Source organism: Suncus etruscus, chromosome 9 (genome assembly GCF_024139225.1).
Source record: "Suncus etruscus isolate mSunEtr1 chromosome 9, mSunEtr1.pri.cur, whole genome shotgun sequence".
NCBI classification, from domain to species: Eukaryota; Metazoa; Chordata; class Mammalia; order Eulipotyphla; family Soricidae; genus Suncus; species Suncus etruscus.
In genome coordinates, this window is record NC_064856.1 from 102,068,156 (window position 1) to 102,092,689 (window position 24,534).

Sequence of the window (24,534 nt, forward strand, 5' to 3'; positions counted from 1 at the left end):
TCCAAAAATATACCATTCTTACTGTTGTGCAATGATAGCTAATTATAATTTTGATGTGCATTTCCTCTTACAATCAATATTTTTTATGTGCCTACTGACCATTCATGTCCTCTTCAGGAAAGTATGTTATTCTTATCTACCAATTTTTTGAGGGGTTGATCCTTTGTTGTTGTTGTTGAGTTCTGTCTTAACATATTTCAGATATTAGCACTTTAATATCTGATGTTTTTCCTATTCATTAGATGTTAATTTTAGTTTATTTTTGTCATTTAAAATCTTTTGAGGGGCCTGGAGAGAAAGCACAGCGGTGTTTGCCTTGCAAGGAGCCTATCCAGGACCTAAGGTGGTTGGTTTATGGTCCCCCGTGCCTACCAGGAGCTATTTCTGAGCAGACAGCCAGGAGTAACCCCTGAGCACTGCCGGGTGTGGCCCAAAAACCAAAAAAAAAAAAAAACAAAAAAAAAAAAACCAACAACTTTTGAGTTTGATGTAGTCCCATATGTTTATTTTTGTTGTTTTTGTCACTTGAGATAAATCATAAAAGACATTGCTGAGTTTCATAGCTTGCAGAGTTCTGTCTATGTTTTACTCAGTGTATCTTCTGAGTTCTGGTATTATATGAGATCTTTTATTTACTTAGAACTAAACTTAGAATTAAATTTTCTGTGTTATATAAATTCCAGTTTAATTTTATAGTTCCAGGTTAATTTTTTGAATGTAGCTATCAACTTTTTCAACATCATTCAAATTTTATTACTTTATTGGCTTTACATAATTGCTCATAACATACTTATTTCTGGCATTTCATATTCCAATACAATTCCACCACCAGTGAAACATTCTTTCCACAATTGTTCCTGGATTTCTGCCTATCCCCAAGCCTGCTCCCTTGGCAAACACAAAATAATTTACTTTATATTGCTTGTTTACAACTAAGTGGTAAAGAAATTATGAAAATAAACAGAAAAAATTCATTTATAGAAATATTACATCTCAAAATAAATGAAGGTTTCATATCATCATTCCTATATCGTTCCTAGTCATTATCCGAAGATTTACTAAGCTGTTTGTTGCTAATAGGCTATTCAGTGTTATTGTTTTTTATTTTTTGTTATTTTTTTAATCTTAGGTGGATTCTATAATACTTTAACTGCTAATTTTGCATGTCAATATTAAAAAATTTGGAGGTGTTACATGGTCATGCTTTAGGAATTCCATGTTATGTAGGTAACATGGCAGAAGCTGTGGGATGTGTCTTTGGTTACTAAGGCTTCTGAAAGTATGAAAGGTGGAGAAAGGTTGTAGGAATTCACACTGAGAAGATCTTAGATTTATCAGCTCCAAAATGGGCATCCCTGGAGTTTTGGTCAGTTAGATGTCTCTGCAGATATCACTGGTATAATTGGTGAAGTCGGGCCATTAGTTTGGTAGTGATTGTGGGTTGTGGTAAAGCTGCTAAGATTTTGGCAGGATGGGGACTTGGCTCACCCCTTTTCCTTAGAGAGCCCCATTTTCAGCTGTGAAACTTCCATACACTGATTTTTCATGGCTAGGTTTATCTCTTTGGGGGAATAAAATGATTCTATGGCATTGGCTGATAAGATGACATGGTGGCCACTGTGGGGTGTGTTTCTCAACATTATCATTTAAAGAGGTTTTACTTGGGGCTGGAGAGATAGCACAGTGGTAGAGTGTTTGCCTTGCATGCGGCCTACCCAGGACGGACACAGGTTCAATTCCTGGCATCCCATATGGTCCCCCAGCCTGTCAGAAGCGATTTCTGAGTGCAGAGTCAGGAATAACACCTGAGCGAAGCTGGGTGTGACCCCAAACAAACAAACAAAATACATAAAGAGTCTTTAGTTGACCCATTTCATTTTACTCAGATTTTTTGTTATAGATTTACTTCTTTTTAAAATAATTTTTATTAAATATATTATTTATTAATTTTATTCAATTAAAGAACTGTGATTTACAAAATTATTGATACTGAGTGTTAAGAACACAAAATTTCAATATTAATCCCACCATCAATGTCAACTTCCTTTACCAGTGTTCCCATACTTCATCCCCCAACCCACCTGCCAGTATTCTTTGATTAATTAGTTTCTCCTTTGCTGTTTAAGATAGAATATTCTTTAGATATTTTTTCAATTAGATAAATTGGCAGGCACAATACCAAGTTTGGTGGTTGTAGCTTAGATCTCATGATTGTTGAGTCTGTGCTTTGGATATTACTCTCCCACATCACCAGTATAATGGAAGCCCAACCCTATTCCCTCAGTACCACCAAACTGGGGTGCCAAACTGATGGAACCTAGAACAAAGGTGCCTCAGAAATCTCTGAACTTGTTACCCACGTGACCAGAGGCACCCATGCCCTGAGGACAAAGAAAATAGACAAATACTAAAGTAAATTCAAAGCAGCCCAATACATCCAGCCAGAAAGAAAATTATAAAGCAACTTGCCTTTGTGTTAGCAAAAGATTAATATGACTACAGCTGATGTTTTATTTATGCTTGCTGAGTAAAATTTATAAGACCCTGTTTGGATCTTGTGCTTACAGTATAAATATGTGCTCAGGTCTACCTTTTTACCCCTCCCTATTACCTGCCCCCAGCTTATGCTAATGAGTGCTTGCAGTTGTAATTGGTGGAAACCTGTAACAACCTCTGACGTATTTCGCCCTTAAAAGCTGATCTCCCCGGCAATAAACCCCTTTTGAACAGCATGCGTTGTCTTGAGGATTTTTCTTACTAACTTCTTAAGTTTTCTTCACAGATCGGACCTGCTCGAGTAAACCCACAAATTACTAGCGACCCTCATTCCCACACCCCCGCGGGTCGGGGGTCCCCCACCGAAGGTTGCAAGTGGCACCCAACGTGGGGCTGGATGGAAGTGGATGGTGAAGGATGGGGGCTTTTGTCCTTAGGCCCCGGCCACGTGGCTTCATCCCCCATCAACCAGCGGGTCTGGGGTTCAGGAAAGCGATGGGTATTGAACTCTCTCACAGGCAGGCATCAGGAAGCATCATCTTTATTCATGCCCTATTCACCACATGTGTGTGGCCTATCTCATAACCTTTCAAGCACTTGCTATTCTTAGCCCTGCATCTTAACTCCTTTCAGCCATCTTCCTTTTACCTCCATGCTGGTCAAAGACCAAAAGGGGAGAGCCTGCCAAAAGCCAGAGAGCCCAGCAGGGCAGAAGGGCCCTAATCCCCTGGGTCAAAGGCCTTATCTACCTTTTCCAAGACCCCTCCCAGGAATGGGCAGGGTCTTGCAGGTAAGGTCAAGTTACCTAGGAAATATGGTGGGGGATGAGGCTTCATCTCCCACAATATAGTTTAAAAGTATAGGAACGTGAAAGTTCCGGAATAGTGCTTGGTAGAAAAGCATTAAGAAAATTTTAAGTTACAGGTGTATAGTATATTTTGCAGAAATGTTATGTTTTTGAAAAGGGCTGGTATGTTAATTTTCACTTTATTACATTTATTACATTAACCTACCTTTGGCTAAAGGTGGAGTTAGGATTACAAATGGTTCTTTTATATTTCAGAGAAGGGGGAGATAAAGCCTCATCCCCCACCATATTTCCTAGTTAACTTGACCTTACCTGCAAGACCCCGCCCATTCCTGGGAGGGGTCTTGGAAAAGGTAGATAAGGCCTTTGACCCAGGGGATTAGGGCCCTTCTGCCCTGCTAGGCTCTCTGGCTTTTGGCAGGCTCTCCCCTTTTGGTCTTTGACCAGCATGGAGGTAAAAGGAAGATGGCTGAAAGGAGTTAAGATGCAGGGCTAAGAATAGCAAGTGCTTGAAAGGTTATGAGATAGGCCACACACATGTGGTGAATAGGGCATGAATAAAGATGATGTTTCCTGATGCCTGCCTGTGAGAGAGTTCAATACCCATCGCTTTCCTGAACTCCAGACCCACCGGTTGATGGGGGATGAAGCCACGTGGCCGGGGCCTAAGGACAAAGGCCCCCATCCTTCACCATCCACTTCCATCCAGCCCCACGTTGGGCGCCACTTGCAACCTTCGGTGGGGGACCCCCGACCCGCGGGGGTGTGGGAATGAGGGTCGCTAGTAATTTGTGGGTTTACTCGAGCAGGTCCGATCTGTGAAGAAAACTTAAGAAGTTAGTAAGAAAAATCCTCAAGACAACGCATGCTGTTCAAAAGGGTTTATTGCCAGGGAGATCAGCTTTTAAGGGCAAAATACGTCAGAGGGTGTTACAGGTTTCCACCAATTACAACTGCAAGCACTCATTAGCATAAGCTGGGGGCAGGTAATAGGGAGGGGTAAAATGGTAGACCTGAACACATGTTTATACTGAAAGCACAAGATCCAAACAGGGTCTTATAAATTTTACTCAGCAAGCATAAATAAAACATCAGCTGTAGTCATATTAATCTTTTGCTAACACAAAGGCAAGTTGCTTTATAATTTTCTTTCTGGCTGGATGTATTGGGCTGCTTTGAATTTACTTTAGTATTTGTCTATTTTCTTTGTCCTCAGGGCATGGGTGCCTCTGGTCACGTGGGTAACAAGTTCAGGGATTTCTGAGGCACCTTTGTTCTAGGTTCCATCAGTTCGGCTCCCCACATCTGGGGTCAAGGGTGATATAGAAAGTTTTCCTTTACTTCATTTATTTTCTCATTTAGTTATTTTATGTATCACAGAAATGTAAGATCATTCAGTATTTATTTTTCTTCTTATGACTTACTTCACTTAACATGATATCTTTTAATTCTAACCATATTCCAGGATTTCATCATTTCTAGCATCTGCATAATATTCCATTGTGTATATATCTCATATTAATGATCCATTATCTATCATTGGACATCTAGGTTTATTCCATATCTTAGTGATTTTACTAAGAACAGCAAAGAGATAGTTGAGATCTCTCTAATCCTTGGAAAAGAACTATACATTTAAGACCACGAAACTAATAATTATCTTTATTATCTCAATGGAAACACTTTCCAAGATACATTATAATTAAGTCACTTAAAATTAATGATAAATAAAGAATATTTGATCTTATAGGGCTAAGGGGAAACTAGTAAGCCAAAGAATACACATTTAACTCTCAACAGATTCTTGCATAAAATCTGGAGATAATTTAATGACATTAAAATACTGAAAAATAAAAATTGCTGGCTAGATCCCTCCATTCAGAAAAGTTATTTAGTGGTAAAGGGGAAATGCTTAGATTCTTCTTGACTCCAGAGTAAAGGTAAGAGGGCAAACAAGGGAAGAAATAGAGGAGGAGGAAGAAGCATTGGATAGAAAGCAATCTAAGTATCTTGGTGGTGTAAAGGAACAATATAACTAAATATTCAAACCACAGAGACAACAACACTAAAACAAGAGATCCCAACTGCAACAACCAAAATTTTTACATATAATTAAGGCTTTAAAACATTTTTCATTGAATTGACATGAGATATGCAGCTGCTAATTTATTCATGATTGATTTTCAGTCAAATTTTCAACACTCATCTCTTAACTAGTGTATATTTTATGTCAACCATGTCCTAAGTTTCTCTCCAGTCTCCCCAATCCCATCCTATCTCTATGGCAGGCACTTTTCCTCTCTGTTGCTCTAGTTCTCTTTTATTATTTATTTATTTATTTATTTATTTATTTATTTATTTATTTATTTATTTATTTATTTATTTATTTATTTTTGGCCACACTTGGTGGCAATCAGGGGTTACTCCTGGCTCTGTGCTCAGAAATTGCTCCTGGCAGGCTTAGGGGACCATATGGAATGCCAGGGATTGAACCTGGGTCGGTCCCAAGTCAGCCGCATGCAAGGCAAATGCCCTACTTACTGTGCTATTGCTCTGGCCCTACCCTTTCCCACTTCTTTAATTTTAGGCTGTTACTGTTATAGTTAGTAATAGTTACTAATTTTACTGAATACTGTATGCTGTTACTGAAAGGTTATCATGAATATCATTTTTGGGGGTTCACACCTGACAGCGCTTAGGGGTTATTTCTGGCTCTATGCTCAGAAATTGCTCCTGGCAGTGTCGGGGGACCATATGGAATGTCGAGATTCAAATCACCGTCCTTCTGCATGCAAGGCAAATACCTTACCTCCATGCTATTTCTCCAGCCCCCATGAATATCATTTTACCTCCTTTAGGTACCCAATTTTTGTCCAGGGTGATAATTTCCAACTGTCATTGTCATAGTGGTTACTTTGTCCTAATTTCACTCCCTCAGTACTCTTCATTCCAACATGTGCCAAGTTTCCTACTGTCGATCAGTCCTCCTGACCTTTGTTTCTATTGCCTTTGAATACTATTACTATACTGTGTGTTTTTATTAAAATACCTCACAAATGAGTATAATCATTTTATGTCTGTCCTTCTCCTGAAGCTTTTCACTCAGTATTATATTCTGTCAATTCATGTATAAGCAAATTTCATGATGTCATTTTCCTAAAAGCTACATAGTATTCCATTGGGTATATGAATTGTAATTTCTTTATCCACTCATTTATTCTCAGGCACTTGTATTGTTTCCAGATTCTGGCTATAGTGACTAGTGCTACAATGAACATAGGAGTGCAGATGCTTTTTCTGCATTGGTATTTTAGGTCACTAGGGTATATTCCCAGGAGTGGTGTTGCTGGGTTTAATGGAAGCTCAATTTCTAGTTTTTTGAGGAAATTCCATATTGTTTTCCATAAAGGCTCTAGTATTCAATATTTGTACCAGCAGCAAATGAATTATTTCTCCCTGAAACCATGCCAGACCTGTCTGTTCTTGTTCTTTTTTTCCCTCCTTTTTGTTTTTGCACCACATCCAGCAGGCTCAGAGGTTTCTCTAGGTTCTGCACTCAGGAATCACTCTTGACAGTGGACCATATGTGTGCTGGAAATTAAACCCACATTGACCATATACAAGACAAGTGCCCTACCCTCTGTGCTATATTTCTGGTCCAAATATTCTTGTTCTTTTTGATGTGAGATGGTTTCTCACTGTTATTTTGATTTGCATCTTCCTGATGTTTAGTGATGTGAAACATTTTATTAATGTCCCTTTTGGCCATTTGTATTTCTTCTTTGAAGAAATTTCTTTTAAATATATTTTCCCTAGTTTTTGACTGGCTTGGCTGATTTATTCTTGTAAAGCTATACCAGTCCTTTAAGTATCTTAGATGAAATGGGTAAATAATTTCTCCCATTCCCATAGACAGTCTTTGCATCTTGGTCATTTTTTCCTTTGCAGTACAGAAAAATTTTAGTTTAGTAAATTCCAATTTGGGGCTGGAGAGATAGCATGAAGGCATTTGCCTTGCATGCAGAAGGATGGTGGTTCGAATTCTGGCATCCCATATGGTCCCCTGTGCCTGCCAGGAGCGATTTCTGAGCACAGAATCAGGAGTAACCCCTGAGCACTGCCAGGTGTGACCCAAAACCCAAAAGTAAATAAATAAATAATAAATAAATAAATCCCAATTTATCTTTGCTTCCACTTTCTTGCTCAGTGGTATTTCTTTTTTTTTGAAGATGCCTTTGATTTCAATGTCATGAAGAGTTCTGCCTACATTTTCCCTTATTTACTATCAAGGTCTTTAATCCGTTTTGATTTGACTTTTTTGCATGGTATTAGAAAAAGATCTGAGTTTATTTTTTTGCTCATAGCTTACCATCAGAAACCAAATGTAAAAATTTTGGGAAAGTTGCACTGTTTAAGGGTGGTGTACATTCTATGACTGAAACCCAACTGTGACATTTCTGTAATCATGGTGATTAAATAAAGATATTATTTTAAAAAAGAAACGAACAAGCAAGAGGATAGTTAAATATAAAAAGTAAATAAATAAACAAGTAAGTAAAAGTGTGTTTGTCAAGGTGGCAGGCTGGGGGGGATTGGGTATGGTGTGTGAGAGAAAGCTTGGGGACCCTGCTATGGGAAGAAAACTTTTGTGGTGAAACTAATGCTAAAACATGGCATAGTAAAAACTCAACTATGATTATTTTGCTTTTTTTGTTTGTTTTGAGCCACATCCGGTGATGTTCAAGGGTTACTTCTGGCTATGTTCTTAGAAATCACTCCTGGCTTGGGGGACCATATGGGACGCGAGGGGATCGAACCACAGTCCGTCCTAGGGTAGTGAGGGCAAGGCAGACATCTTACCACTTGTGTTACTGCTCCAGGCACTATGAATAATTTTTATATAAAACATAGTGCTATAATAAAATAAAAAGAAAGTAATAAAACCTAAATATTGGACAATATAATAAATAGATTAGGCAGATATCTATAAAGCATTGCACCCAAAAGTAAGAATGCATATTTTTCTAAAGTGAACATGGAATGCTTCACAAGATTGATCATCTGATGGACCATAAGACAAGTCTGAGTGATTTTTATAAAATATTTTGTGAGGTTAGAGCACAGGCCACACATGTTTTAGACTCCAGGTTCTATCTTGGGCACTGTACATAGCACTCTGAAATCTTCTAGGGCTACATAGAACTTCTGAAGTTGACTAGAGCCATATGACTAGGTCAAGGCACTGAAACATCAGGTATATAGTGTCAGAATAAGTATCACTGGGAATATCCTTTAAATGTTTTGAGTATATTCTTGGAGGCCCAAATATTTTATTTGAAAACATTGTAAATAATGATTTAAACTAGAAACCAATTGTGGCCCTATACCCCCATTATTCCTGTGTAACTTGATCTTACCTGCAAGACCCTCCCATTCCTGGGAGGGGTCTTGGGAAGGTTCGATAAGGCCTTTGACCAGAAGGGCAGGAGATTTTACCTGGATGGAGGTCAGAGGAGAAAAGTTAATTGAAAGGAGTTAAGAGGCAGGGCAAGCTAAGAATGGCGTGTGCTTAAATAGGTTTATGATATAGGCCACACGTGATGGCCAGGGCAAATAAAGATGTTATCTCTCTGGAAGGCCACCTGTGGGTGAGTTCTATACCCATCGCTCTCCTGGACCCAGATACCCTCCTGCTGAAAGGGGTTGCAGAGCCATGTGGCCTGGGATGGCAGAGAAAGGTCCCATCACCATCCACCGCCATCCAAGTCCATCATAAGGGCTGTTTTACTACACCAATAACCCTGAGGATAAGAAAAGCAAAAACTTTCAATAGAGTATTAATAAACTAGATATGCTTATGTGTATATTATTTTAAAAGCATATGTTAAAAGTACTATGCACTATGACTAAGTAGGTTTATTCCTAGGATGCATTGGTAGTTCAACATAGTCGGTGAATAGTTCACCCAATACCCATCAGATAAGGGGCTAATCTCCAAAATATACAAGGCACTGACAGAACTTTACAAGAAAAAAAACATCTAATCCCATCAAAAAATGGGGAGAAGAAATGGACAGACACTTTGACAAAGAAGAAATACAAATGGCCAAAAGACACATGAAAAATGCTCCACATCACTAATCATCAGGGAGATGCAAATCAAAACAACAATGAGGTACCACCTCACACCCCAGATATTGGCACACATCACAAAGAATGAGAACAAGCAGTTTTGGCGGGGATGTGGAGAACTCTTATCCACTGTTGGTGGGAATGCCGTCTAGTCCAACCTTTATGGAAAGCAATATGGAGATTCCTCCCAAAACTGGAAATTGAGCTCCCATACAACCCATCTATACCACTCCTAGGAATATACCCTAGGAACACAAAAATACAATACAAAAAATCCCTTCCTAACACCTATATTCATTGCAGCACTATTTACCATAGCAAGACTCTGGAAACAACCAAGATACCCTTCAACAGATGAATGGCTAAAGAAACTGTGGTACATATACACAATGGAATATTATGCAGATGTCAGGAGAGATGAAGTCATGAAATTTTCCTATACATGTATGTACATGGAATCTATCATGCTGAGTGAAATAAGTCAGAGAGAGTGAGTGAGAAATGCAGAATGGTCTCATTCATCAATGTTTTTTAAGAAAAATGAAAGACATTCTTGCAATAATAACTTTCAGACACAAAAGAGAAAAGAGCTGGAAGTTACAGCTGACCTCATGAAGCTCACCACAAACAGGGATGAGTTTATTTAGTTTATACATTTTGAACTATCCTAATAATGAGAATGTATGAGGGAAATAGAAAGCCTGTCTAGAGTACAGGCGGGGGTTGGGTGGGGAGGAGGGAGATTTGGGGCATTGGTGATGGGAATGTTGCACTGGTGATGGGTGGTGTTCTTTACATGACTGAAACCCAAACACAATCATGTATGTAATAAAGTTGTTTAAATAAAAAAAAATCACTTTTGGAGGGTTTCTTAAAATAACACAGAATAGGTTTGTGGTCAATAAAGATGTGAAATCTGAAAAAAATAGCTCAACATATTCAACTAAGTAAATGTAAAATGTAATTTTTTAAGTCAACACAATAAAAGATAAAATCATTTTGTCATCTTTTTTTTTTTTGTTTTTGGGCCACACCCGGTGATGCTCAGGGGTTACTCCTGGCTATGTGCTCAGAAGTCACTCCTGGCTTGGGGGACCATATGGGACGCTGGGGGATCGAACCGTGGTCTGTCCAAGGCTAGCGCAGGCAAGACAGGCACCTTACCTCTAGCGCCACCTCCCAGCCCCCATTTTGTCATCTTAATAGGAATTTGCTAATGTACAATGTTCTTCCGTGATAAAACATTTTTGACAGCAATTTTTAATATCATCAAAAATAATAAAGTACTTAGGAGTACAAAGTTTGTCATAAATTTAATGTACAATGTCTAGACAATAATATTGTGCCATATGTATATAATGCTACTTATATCATTACAGCAAACATTGTAAGGTAGTCATGAATATCATACATCTTAAACTTATACAATGCTACATTTCAAATTTATCCAATAAAATTTAATACAATGTATTCAACTTTAACTCAGTAAAATATCTCTCAACTTTGTAAATTTTTCAAAGAAATAAAACTAGAAAAGAAACAATGACCAATGAAAAACTCTGAGGTACCAACAACAGAGTTGAGAAAGCCAAGAGAGTTGGGTGGGATGGAATCAAATGACAGTGGTTGAGGGTTAGTGACACTTGGGAGGTGTTTGTTGTGAGGTACCCATGTAAGTCTAGAACATAAGTAACAATACTGTTATAAATAATAAAACTCAACTAAAATTGATGGGGGGAGTCAAAGGGCTATGTCTAGTTTTATTGGGGTTTTGAAAAATAAATGAATACATTCATTTATAGAAAGCCCTTAATGTCAAATAGTACTACTAGCTAGTGATTGAAAATGCAAATTTAATGCTACATAATAGTCTCATAATAATTAGCTAGTAAATATTGTGGAAAAATAAATTTTAAAATGTTAATGTTTATGTAAAATACTGTACCAGACAATCTTTATCAGCAATTCTTCGATTCCTCTTAGCCACACGGTCCTTCTCTGTCCTATAATATCTCCAAAGATTAACTTCTGAAAACTAAATCATCAGCCTTCTTTCCCCTCTTGCTTCCAGTTGGTTTGGTTGTTGGGGAAGAGAAGACAAATGACAGCATAGAGATATTATTATCTCAAATCTCTCCCAATATAGACAGCTTTATTTTTTTAAATTACTTATTACAGTTTCAGTTTGATATTTACATTAGTGTTGACTCTGACAATTTTGATGTATACAGTTAGCTCACCTCTAATCCACTGCAATGTCTAAGATCCCTTGTTATTGCCTATATGCCACCTTATTCACCCCTTCCTTCCCACTCCTCATACACACTTCTGTAGACACAGTTCTTTCAATAGTCCCTTCACCTTTTTCTTTCATAATGCTAATGTTTCTGAGTGGCTTGTTTCTATAGATCTAGCTCTTATTGGTATCTGAGATTGGTATACTTGATTGCCTTTGAGATCTAATGGTGATAATGTTTTCATTTTAATAAGAAACTTATTCAGACTTTGTTAGATTTTTTTTTTGTGCCACACTCTGCAGTGCTTCAGGAACAATTCCTAGTTTTGTGATCAAAATTTACCCCAGGAAGTTCTCAGGGGGACCATAGATGGATTCAAACCAGAGTCAGATGCATATAAAGCAAATGCCTTACCTCCTGTACTATTTCTCTGACCCCTTTATATAGAGAAGACGTCATTGAACCAAAAAAAAAAATGGCAGAAACTATTGAAGGTCTTTGAACATACGGTAAGTAGAAGAAAAAAATCAGTTTTAGTTAATTGATATCATTGTGACATGGGGATTTGGATAAAATGGAAATAAACCCTCTCCTGATAATTGGGGGTCTCTAGTTGTTCCGGAGGTGACATTTCCTGCTAAGAATTTTTCCTAGCGTCCCTTTCATCTCATTATTCCTTAGGGTATAGATAAGAGGGTTGAGCAGTGGGGTTCCAAATATGTATATTAGTGAGACAAACTGATCTTTCTTGGGGTTAAAGCTGGATTTGGGGCGCAGGTACATGAATGCGCAACAGCCATACTGCAGCAAGACCACCATGAGGTGGGAGGAGCAGGTGGAGAAGGCCCGCTGGCGGCCAGCTGCAGACTTGATCTTGAGCACAGCATTCACGATGAAGGCATAGGAGGCTGCAATGAGGAAGAAAGGCACAGCAATGGCCAGAGTGGCTGCCACCAAAACGGAGAGCTCATGGATGTGACTGTTGGAACAAAGCAAACACATCAAGGGTGGAATATCGCAGAAGAAGTGCTGGATACCTCGTACCTGGCAAAATGGCAGAGAGAAGATGAAGACAGCCAGTTGAAAGGACAAGAACAAGCCAACAGTTACAGAGGCCACCACCAAGCGTCCACAGAGTGTTAAAGTCATGATGAGAGGGTATTGCAAGGGGTGGCAAATGGCAGCATAGCGGTCATAGGCCATGGCAGCCAAGAGGAAGCAGTCAGCACTGCCAAGGCCGATTAAGAAAGTCATCTGAGTGGCACAGGCCAGGAGGCCAATGGTCCTATCAGACTGCAGGATATTGGCCATCATGTGTGGCACCACCACTGCGGTGTAGCACACTTCAATCCCAGAGAGGGAGCCCAACATATAGTACATGGGCATGTGTAGGCGAGTTTCTGTCCAGATGGCCCCCATGATGAGGGCATTGCCAGTGATGACAAAAATATAAACCAGCGTGACTCCTAGGAAGGTCAGGACACGCAGGTGTGGTTTGGTGGGATAGGATAGGAACACAAATTCCAACCACAGTGAATGGTTTTCCCAGGTCATTCTTTTCTCTGTTGAGAGTTACAAAAGACTAAAGTAAGTAAAAGACCATAAGAATGTAGTTCACACTGGAGATCAAATTTAACGCAGAGTTCAGAATACTGAAGACATGAGCAATACTTTTTTTCCCCCAACAACTAAGACATGATATCCATTTTATTGAATGTTGTTTCTTCTTCTAACTTTCAAATATGCTTGAAATTATTTTTAATGCCCTTTATTACCATAGACAGCATCTGATACACAGGGGACAGTGTGTTGCTATAAAATTAATTTGTTAATTTTGTTATTTTTTCTTATTACTTTATTTAATGGATACAAAATTGTTCATGATTGAGTTTCTGGCATAGCATGTACACCACCTTCACCAGTGCACATTTCTCGCCACCAATGTCACCAGTTTCCCTCCCATACCCCACCCCACTTGCTTCTGGGGCAGGCAACTATGAAATTAATTTTTGATCTAAGTGATACGTTTTGAGTCCTCCAGTATCCATGAAGCTAGTTAGGTAATATATAAAATTTAAAAGTGAGGATAGTCATCCTACTTAGTTATAAGAATGTTTTGAGATGTAATAAAATTATAACATAAAATATCATAATTAGTAATTCATAGTACAATCGACTAATAACAGAACTATCTTTATTTGGAATTTCAAGGGAATCAATTGTTCATTATCATAATTCTAATGTTTTATATCATCAAGTATGACATGTATATTTTGTGGTCATTCAGTGAATGTATGTGGTCTGTGTAAGAATGCCAAGAATAAAAGTAATTTACACCCTTTTACATCTCTTCATTTTACTTATAAAATTGTTTCATAAGAAAATCTCTTGCTTAATATTCCTTTCAGAAAGCAACTTATCACTATCCTTTGGGGTTACTTATGAAAAAAATGTTGCAGTTAGGGATATAACAGAGATGCTACCGCCAAAAATGTCTAAGGGTCTCCTGCCAGTTACATTATGATAGAGGGCTCTGAAATCTATGTGGTAGTGATGAGTTTTGAGAATTTTATTCAAGAACCCTCAGTGATGTTCTCTAGAATCTATAATACAATGTCTGCAAAATAATTTTCTGTAGGTTATTGTTTCTTAGTTCTACCTGGTTCAGTTATTACATATTAAATAGTTGATTCTCCCATGTTGTTTTTTTTTTCTTTCCTTTTTTTTTTTTTTTTTCTCTTTTCCAGTTTTTGTGCCATATCCGGTGGCACTCAGGGGTTACTCCTGGCTCTGTGCTAAGAAATCGTTCCTAGAAGGCTTGGGGGATTTTAGAGGATGCCAGGAATCGAAACTGAATTGGTCCCAGGTTAGCTGCCTGCAAGGCAAATGCCCTACCTCTGTGCTATTGTTCTCGCCTCATCAATGATGTTTCTAAGTATCAGGTTTCCAAAATGCCCAGAGAAAGTCCTTGAGTCATTCATTTCATTGTGAGATAACATCATTCTGTAAAATTTCTGTTTTGTACTACCTGAAATCTGCATCTGTGTAATTTTTATGCATTGTTTTGCTTCTTTCTATAGATCTATTTCTAGATGAAGCACAGAAACTTAAGTGACACATTTTACGTCATTTTATAAGTCTCACAATTTGACTCTGCAAATGCTCTCATTTAAATAACATTGTTATTTTTATTATTATTATTTTAAAATATCTGAAAGTATATTGTAAGAAACGGATAACTAGAGAATTCAGCCATACATAAATATAGGCTTCACGTGGGTATTTGTTATAGTAGATTTATTCAATCTAGTAAATATCAGATTAATTCTCAAATATTGATTTTATTATTTTGTCATTCTTCTTAACTGAACTGTTATGTAATTCCCTGAATACTAAAATGTCAATAACTTTTTTATTTGCACACAAAAAGAACATACTCTGTATTGTGTTATAATTAGTCCACTATTCTTGTCTATGAGAGAGATTGAATTTAACCTGTAATATCCCATTTTGTCTACCCCCACTAAAGTCACTCAAAACATTTTATTAAGTACCCAAAAGAATGTATATTATTGATACAGTTGTACCCTACTAGTTATATGCTCTATTGAGAGACATGTTATTTATTATAGAAACACATAGAATATATGTACTTAAATACTTAAAAGGATAAAGATCACAAAATTGTGATTAGATGTCATCAAGAAAACAACATTATAAACGAATATCATAGGGCTTTCCCATCGTTTGTGATTACATATTCCTGGAAATTTTCTACAGGATGTAAAATTTAGATTATCATAGGAAAAGAGAGGAACACAAAATAGTAGAGTCCACATTCTGTATAGATAAAATGTTTATATATAAAATGGTTCCAGTATTATATATAAAATGTTCCAGTATAGTAAAATTTATTATGACAATAAATCAACTTTCTATTCCAAATTATTACTAACTATGTTGCATAGAATAGAGGTAGGATAAGAAGACAAGAGCATTATCTATAGAAACCAGCACCACGTTTCTGAAATTGTCACCCGTCTCATTTTTTCTAAATCAATATTGCCACATCATACCCTTGTCTTAATTCTTGTCCCTCCAACCAGCTCAGTCCCACTTGGGAAAAATATTATTTATTATGCTTTCTAGAAATCCAGAGAGCAAAGAATAGGGCAATTATCTGACTGTCTAGTTAGCACTGAACAAAGAAATGTACTGATGTATTAGGCATCTAAAGACAAGACAGAATCTCAATGTCTTATAATGCTTTTAGTAATATTATGTCCTGAAAGATAACCTCATAGTAATCTGTTTTCTCAATTTATTAGATGTAAGTAATAATACTTACCTAATGGAGCAAATGAGGTTAAATATTTAGAACACACTCTTTGATGTACCAATCCTTTTAAGTTGTAGAACACACATAAATTTTCCCCTTCCTTTTACCAATATTTAAGGGGATTATATTAATAGCACCTCTGTTTTATATCAGAGGAAAAATAAGTTCCCTTATGAATGAACTATTTTTTCTTAAATCCTGAAAACTTATCCAATATTACATCAGTTATTCTCTCCAAAAAACTGTACCTGGAAGTGATTTGAGAAAAACATTGTATCTCCTGGCTGAACTAGTTGAGAAATCCCTATTCTCTACTTAGAGAGCCATTAAGTTTTTGCTAATCCAGGACCTGCTGGTTTCTGGTGTTCTTTAAATCTAGGAGGTAGAGAACAACTTAATTTTACTTTGAAGGCAGAAGTAGAGGAGTATCCAGAACTAGTCTTTCAGTTACACTAAACACAACAGGACCTAGAAGATGATATCTGACACTTTGATAGAGAGATACATGGGTCTGGAGGGACTACCCAGTAGGACTGAAGCTTTATATAACCTTCCTGAGCAAACAACATGGAAGGAGTAAATTGCTTTGCTATCTAGGGCCTTGCCTCGCAAGTTCCACCTCCCAGAAGGTAGCACTTACTATGGCTCTCCTCCCCTGTTGCAAGACGATTATTTCAAACTAAAACTGTCTCAACATATGAAGTCCCCATTGTCAATAAGGGGTAAGTATATGCTTGTCAAAGTAAAGATCATAGTTAAATTTTTATTAACACTCTTGAGTGTTCAAAATAATTTCCCGACTCATACCAAGTTTCCTTCTTTTTCAGAGTATAATCACTCTAGTCAGATAGATTTTCATGCTGGGTTCAGATCAAGTATTAAATAATTATGGTCCTGGAGAACTGAGACCATATTTTATATATTATATATATTTAAAAGTATATATTTATTACATGAATATAGTGTGGTATAGTTTGGTCCACTTAGGAATCAATGAAGATCTTATTTTCTTTTTTTTGGGGGGTCACACTTGGCAGTGTTCAGAGGTTACTCCTGGTTCTGTGCTCAGAAATCGCTTCTGGCATGCTTGGGGGACCATGTGGGATGCTAGGGATCAAACTCAGGTCAGTCGCTTGCAAGGTAAATGCCCTACCTGCTGTTCTATCACTCTGGCCCCTCAAGATTTTTTTTTTAATGTTTTATCTTTGGGGCTTACAGGATCATGAAGGTTTCATTTTTACTATCTTCTAGCTTCTTCCTGACCTTACTTATTGACGTATTTCTTGGAGTCCCTTCTCTCCAGTCTTATTCTTACTTCCAGGATGGTGAATATACTGTTCTCTCAGTTGGAATGAACTTTGGCTTTTCGCTTTATCAAACTATGTCTAGTTATCCTTCATTTTGTTCTATTTCAACTTCTTCAGTGAAAATTTTTCCGACCTTTGACTCTCAGACTCCAATGTACTTTCAAAAACATTCCCTTTAGAGTTTTGTGCACCTCTTAGCCACTGCAACTATGAAGATTGAAATATTACATGCACTTGTCTTCTGTTTGATTAATTTTTATCTCACCAAGTAGTGGTAAAGTTCTTGGGTAAGGACTTTGTCCTATTTCCCTCAATTCATATACATAATTATCTGTGGGTTTTATATGTAAAACAGTGTTTTCACACCCGCCATTTTGAACTGGATGATTCTATGTAGAGTGTGTTGTCTTGTAGAATATCTTATACTTTTCTAGAGTCTACTTATTACATGACTCTGATATTTGACTTACCAGCTAGTGGTGAGTTTGTGGCACCAAAACTTTCCCCTGGCACTAGCAAATGTTTCCTGGAAAAAAATTTTCTGTTGAGTAACATTTGATTCTAGAAGGAGTTTAAGATTATTTGTAAAATAATAAAATAAATAGCTTGAAATTTAAGTCTAGATCTTTTATCTTTAAATACAAGACAAGGGGTTGGTAAATGAATTTAGAATTGCGATTATCTGGATTTAATATCTTTAAGTCTTTTCTATGTCTCACTAAAGAAAATTTATGGATTTTTACTGCTATAAAATACGTTAATAAAATGATTTAGAAATGGTTGTCTAAAATCAGAACAACCTTTTTCTCATATAATTTTTTTTTTTTGGTTTTTGGGCCACACCCGTTTGATGCTCAGGGGTTACTCCTGGCTATGTGCTCAGAAATCGCCCCTGGCTTGGGGGGACCATATGGGACGCCGGGGGATTGAACCGTGGTCCTTCCTTGGCTAGCACTTGCAAGGCAGACACCTTACATCCAGCGCCACCTACCCGGCCCCTCTCATATAATTTTTTAAGGAAATGCCAAAATTCTTTCCTTCAACTTTTCATTTTGAATAATATACTTTATTTTATATCTATGTCTATATTAACAATTTATTCAAAAGTAATTTTTTTCATGGATTCTTTTTTGGGATAAGAAGGAAATAAATGAGTGATTGTATAAGTCAAAATATAGTTGCTGGAAATAATTTGATAGAAAAGTTATGATTAGTCAAAACAGTAATGAGATATCATCTCATATCACAGAGACAGGCATACATAACAAATAACAAGAAAAGCCCATGCTGTCATGAATTTAGGGAGAAAGGAATTCTCATTCTCATTCTCATTCTCAATAACCTGGTCTAGCCTGTTTTGAAACAATATAGATATTTATCAAAAAATCCAACTAAAAATTGAGCTTTGATATGATCCAGCAATACTGCTTCTGGGGATATTCCCTAGGAACCAAAAACAAAACAAAACAAAAAAAAAACCAACATAATGCAGAAAAGCCTTCTGAATTCTGATATTCATCACAGCACTATTTACAATAGTCAGAATCTAGAAAGAACCCAAGTGTCTGAGAACAGATGAGTGGCTAAAGAAATAGTGGTACATCTACACAATGGAATACTACACAGCTGTTATAAAGTCATGAAATTTGCTTATACATGAATGGATAAGGAGATTATTATGCTGAGTGAAATGAGTCAGAGGGAAAGGGCTAGGCATAGTATAATTTCACTCATTTGTAGGATATAAAAAATATAGATAGTATGGTAATAATATCCAGAGAATAGAGATGAGAGCCAGGAGGACCAATCTATGGTAGAAAAGCTTGTCACAAATAATGGCGTTAGAGTAGATAAGTGTCCACTATACCAATGATAGCTGGAACTCTGGACAAAACCTGGGTACCAAAAGGAGATAAAGTGTTTTACATGGTACCCTTCATTAACAGTAGTGCAAACCATAGTGCCTAAAATGAAAATTAAAAAAATAAAAAGGAGAGAGAGGAGGCAGAGAGAGAGAGAGAGAGAGAGAGAGAGAGAGAGAGAGAGAGAGGTGAAATATCTTCCCCAGAGGCAGGCAGGGGAGGATGAGAGAGATACTGGGGTCTCGGTGATGGGAAATGTGCACTGGTGAAGGTAGGTATACTCTGAATGACTGAAACTGAATCATGAACAATTTTTGCAACCACAGTGTCTAAATAAAGTAATTAAAATTAAAAAAAGAAAAGTTATGATAGGCAGTATTCAAGTTCTTTCTGCATTTTGAGAAGTTTCTTTATTAACTGCTACATCTAGCTATGTAGTAAAGTGCAAGGAATCTCTAGGCTGTTTTCCTCCATTGTTTCCTAAAATTAAGTTTCTAGAAGATGTAGAACTAAATAGTTAAAATTATGTAGAATATATATATATATATATCAAAATCATGTATCAGATTGGGGTATCATTCTTTATATCTATTTTTAAAAATACAATTTATATACTGACTTTGCATACTGCAGGATAAACGTATCTTCTCTTCTGAGCTATATTGGTGAGATAGTAACACTGCAGTTTTTTATTTAGTAGATTTTTTTTGTTAGGGTTTTTGTTTGTTTGTTTGTTTGGGATCTCACAAGAACATACATAACAGAACATGTTGTATAGGCTAAACAACAGAAATTAAAATCGTCCATTATGGAGTCTCAGAATATGAGAGCAAGAAATGAGTAGGACTGATTTCTCTTGAATCATTTTTGGTTTGAATTTGACCATCTTCTTTCTGGTTTTTTTTTTCACGTGGAAATCCCTGTAAGAATCTGTATTAATTAATTTTTATATTTGAACACTAATACCAACTATACAGAGCTCAATGTAATAGCCTAACTTTTGCACAAGTTTATCTTTTTTTTTAATTTGTTTTTGGGCCTCACCTAGTGGTGCACAGGGGTTACTCTGGCTCTGTGCTCAGAAATCACTTCTGGCAGGCTGCGGGGACCATATGGGATTCTGGGGATCAAAGTCAAGTCCATCTTTGGTTGGCCACACGCAAGACAAAAGCCCCACTGTTGTGCTATCTTTCCAGCCCTGCATAAGTTTATCTTTAAGTAGCATATCACTTAAAATGCAGTCACATTCTCACATACTGAGCAGTTAGAATTTCAGCAGGTGAATTTTAAGGGGGAACAATAAGACTATAAAAATATGAACAGAAAATGCCACCCATCAGGGTAAATGTTGATTTACATGGAACCTTTCTCCACTGAGTCATCCCTCTACCTAGAACTATCTTCATCATTCATATGACATGCATGTGTCACATGTGTGACATACATACATATTGCACACAAAAGAGCTGACCACAGCAGGAAATAATAAACTCCCATTTTCACCAAACCTTGTCCTTGGTTTCCATTTGACTACAGATCCATATATCTCCAGGGAGCAGACACTTAAAGATGCAAAAACCTCAGATATAGTTAATAATGTATTTCTTATGTCCCTCATTATATAAGCAACTCTTGGGTCAGACTGTAGTGATAGAATGGATAAATTGTTGCTGCAATAATTCTACTTTTTCCCTCTGATTTACAGGGACTGGGTTTAATTAATCCCAAAGGGAATTTGGGCAAAAGAAATCAAGTCTACCGACTTTGCTTTAAATTCTGATGGTTTTAAAGATTAGAACTAAAAAGAAAAATTTAGTGAGTTGAAGACTATAGGTGGAATTGTCAATTATCATTGCAGAAGAATTCCCTATAGAGCTCCTATATAGAACATTTTCTTAGGAACTTTCATAGTCTAGTTAAGAAAAACACAAGTGGAAAAAAGAATTCAGAGAAAATCTTCACAGAGGTTCACTGGGATATGACCTCAATAGTATAAATCTAAGAATTAATAATAGTGACACAGGATGATCAATAAAAAAAAAAGGGGGCCGGGCGGTGGCACTGGAGGTAAGGTGCCTGCCTTGCCTGCGCTAGCCTAGGACGGACCGCGGTTCGATCCCCCGGCTCCCATATGGTCCCCCAAGAAGCCAGGAGCAACTTCTGAGTGCATAGCCAGGAGTAACCCCTGAGCGTCACAGGGTGTGGCCCAAAAACCAAAAAAAAAATAAATAAAAATAAAGTAAAAAAAATTGTATCCTAATGTGGGTTAATATTAAAATAAATAAAATTTGATTTTGTGAATTTTCCTGGTACAAATATTAACAGAGTCACTGCATATTTGTTTCAAGGCAATACATCCTTCTTTGCAGAAGATGGGTGGTACTGAGTATAGTATGTTAGGAGCAACCATTGACCACTTGCATGATTTCCTTATTCATAATACTGAATCAATTGCACATATTTGGCTGAAAGTTCTTGGAAATAATCTGCTTTATGGACTATAGTTTTCATCAGAACTCCTGTTTCTTAATCCCACTATTTGGCAGAGTTTGTTTTCCTGACAGCCTTAAACCCTCTATTATAAGAAGTCATTGTCCCAGACAGATAATACAGTGGATAATTTACTGGGCCAAGCTGGATTTATTAATCTATATTTTCTCATGCTTACATTGTACACAGAAAATTGCTATAAAGAATTATCTCAATTAAAAAATAGTTACATGACTGATAACCAGCTCTGCAGTAAACCCATACATAATTTATATTTCAAAGAGATTAAATGCATGAATATAATACTGAAATCATAAAATATACAAGTGAAACCAGACAATAAATTCCTTGACATCTGTCTGAGAGCTGTCCTTGGGAACTGGACTCCAACGGCAAGGAGAAAAGAAAAGCAAAAAATAAACAAGTGAAAATACATAAAAGTAGAAAGAAAAAGTGAGAACTATGTAGGAAAACAAAACAAAATTAGCAGGCAAACAAAAAGGTACCACAGAAACAGAAGAACAATCTACTAATTAGGGGAATATATTTACAATTCACACATGACACAAGTCATTCTCTAGGGTAGATGACAAGGAGGACATAAAACAAATGATAATAAGGTAAAAAAGATAAAAATTATATTATTTATTTTGAGAGATCAGAATGTTAAAAGGAAGAACTTAATCTTTTCTTTTTTTAACTAAGTACATTTTTTTTATCCCTCCTGGAGTCTGAGTCCTGCCATTGCCACCTGGAGAGAAGAGAAGAAGAGAAGAGAAGAGAAGAGAAGAGAGAGGAAAGGAGTGGAGAGAGGAGAGATAGAGGGGAGGAGAGGAGAGGAGAGGAGAGGAGAGGAGAGGAGAGGAGAGGAGAGGAGAGGAGAGGAGAGGAGAGGAGAGGAGAGAGGTAAAGGAGAGGAGAGGAGAGGAGAGGAGAGGAGAGGAGAGGAGAGGAGAGGAGAGGAGAGGAGAGGAGAGGAGAGGAGAGGAGAGGAGAGGAGAGGAGAGGAGAGGAGAGGAGAGGAGAGGAGAGGAGAGGAGAGGAGAGGGAGACAGAGAGGAGAGGAGAGAGACAGAGAGGAGAGGAGAGAGAGACAGAGAGGAGAGAGAGAGAGGAGAGAGAGAGGAGAGAGGAGAGAGAGATCAGAGAGGAGGAGAGAGAGAGGAGAGAGAGAGATTCATTGGGTAAAGGTGACCAGATGAGGCCTAGGTTCAATAGAGACAGAGGGATAGACACAAAGCAGGCAGCATCTCTCTGATGCTTCATCTCTGCCCCCTCCCCTGCCATGGATCAGCAGGCACTGCTCTAGTCACTATCCTGGGTCCCCCAAAGAGTCCAAGTTTTCCTTTTATATCCTTTTACACTCAGCATAACTGGGAGACGTGTCAAGTTCAACTGTCATACAGTGGGGGTATCCCAGGGGCGTGTCCAAGTCCAACTGCCATACATCAACAGATCCTGAGTGGTGTTGGGGTTACTGAGGCTATGGCAATAGCCTCTCACCAATGCTGGGACCCTGACTCCCACACATTTCATGGGCCCCACAGCTCAGATTTCTCTTTCTTGGTGTCATCCCCGGGCACAGACTCTGATTCACAAGCAGGTGATTGGACTTCAGAGGGTGGGAACTGGAAGGCACGAGTCAGGGCCTCCACATGTGTCACCAAAGCCTGCTACTCTTCCCTGTTCTCCACAGAGGCTGGCATGGTAGTAAATGTTCGTTTTGGCAAGTCAGAACACCACCACAATGTGCCACAGTCTGGGACTATAAGCTGAAGAGAGAGTTCTCTCAGCAGCAGTAGTGACAGTAGGCAACATGGGTGGTCTCAGTGAATCCAGCACCAGGGTGGTTCTTAGCTATTCCAGAGACATTGATGTTCCTCCAATAGCATCATAGAACACTTCCTCATCATTGGTCTTGGCAGGGGCAGCAGCACTGGTTGTCCCAGTAGATCTAGCAGCATCAGTGATCTCAGTGGGACCACCAATATGAAACCTGAAATTTCCAAACAAGGTGGGCAAGGTCATCCCTTGAGTTCTAAGGGCCTTTGAAAACACAGGCCAGAAAGAATCCCTTGAATCATACAAGACGGCAAAGTGTGCAGGAATCACAAAAGTTCAAGGTCAATTGCTTTTCCTAAACAAATGACCCCTTCCTGAGGGACTCCCCTCCCCACCGCAAAGCTCAGGGGATCAAAAATAACTGCCCTTCTTAGATAACTGATTCCTTTCTAAGCAGTAACCCAGCATGCTCATGTGTTCAAAGTCAATTGTCCTTCATAGATAAATGACCCTTCCCTGAGTGGCCACTTATCAATGCTCGGGGGAACATTGTCAACTCTCTTTCATAGATAAATAATCACTTTCTGTGGTCAACTTAGGCCAGAGAAATTAATTTTTAAAAGAATATCGAAAAATCTCAAACATTGAGATACTCAGTGGTTTGATAATAAAATATTTGATAAATAAGGAAAATCAAAAATAAAATAAAGATATTTCTGGAAAAATAGAATGAAGACACAACTATTAAATGCACAGGACATAGCAAAAATACTACTAAGAGGGAGAGTGATAGAAATAAAGACTCATGTAACAAGTCATGAGTAACAAATAACAAGAAATAGTTAAAATAAAAACCATGAGCACATCTTAAGGAAGTACAATGACAAATGAAATCAAAAGTTAGTAGAAGAGTGAAAATAATTTAAAATAAGATAATTTAAATAAAATAGTTTAAAAATAAGATCATACAAAAAGGTCAAGTAAGCCACTATCAGATTTTTTGAAATAATATTGACAAAATGTTAGCTAGAATCATGAAGAAGAAATAAGACAATTCTAATGATCAGAGTCCAAATTGAAA

General features: G+C 37.6%; 2 protein-coding genes across 2 annotated transcripts in view; both read right to left on the minus strand.

Moving 5' to 3' along the window:
• Positions 1–24,534, minus strand: part of SSRP1 (structure specific recognition protein 1) — a 1,220,984-nt gene that overhangs the window by 1,026,582 nt on the left and 169,868 nt on the right. The gene's annotated exons all lie outside the window — the stretch shown is intronic.
• LOC126017734 (olfactory receptor 10W1-like) lies at positions 12,283–13,227 on the minus strand. Its single transcript, XM_049779786.1, has one exon. The coding sequence runs from the start codon at positions 13,225–13,227 to the stop codon at positions 12,283–12,285; it is 945 nt and encodes a 314-aa protein (XP_049635743.1).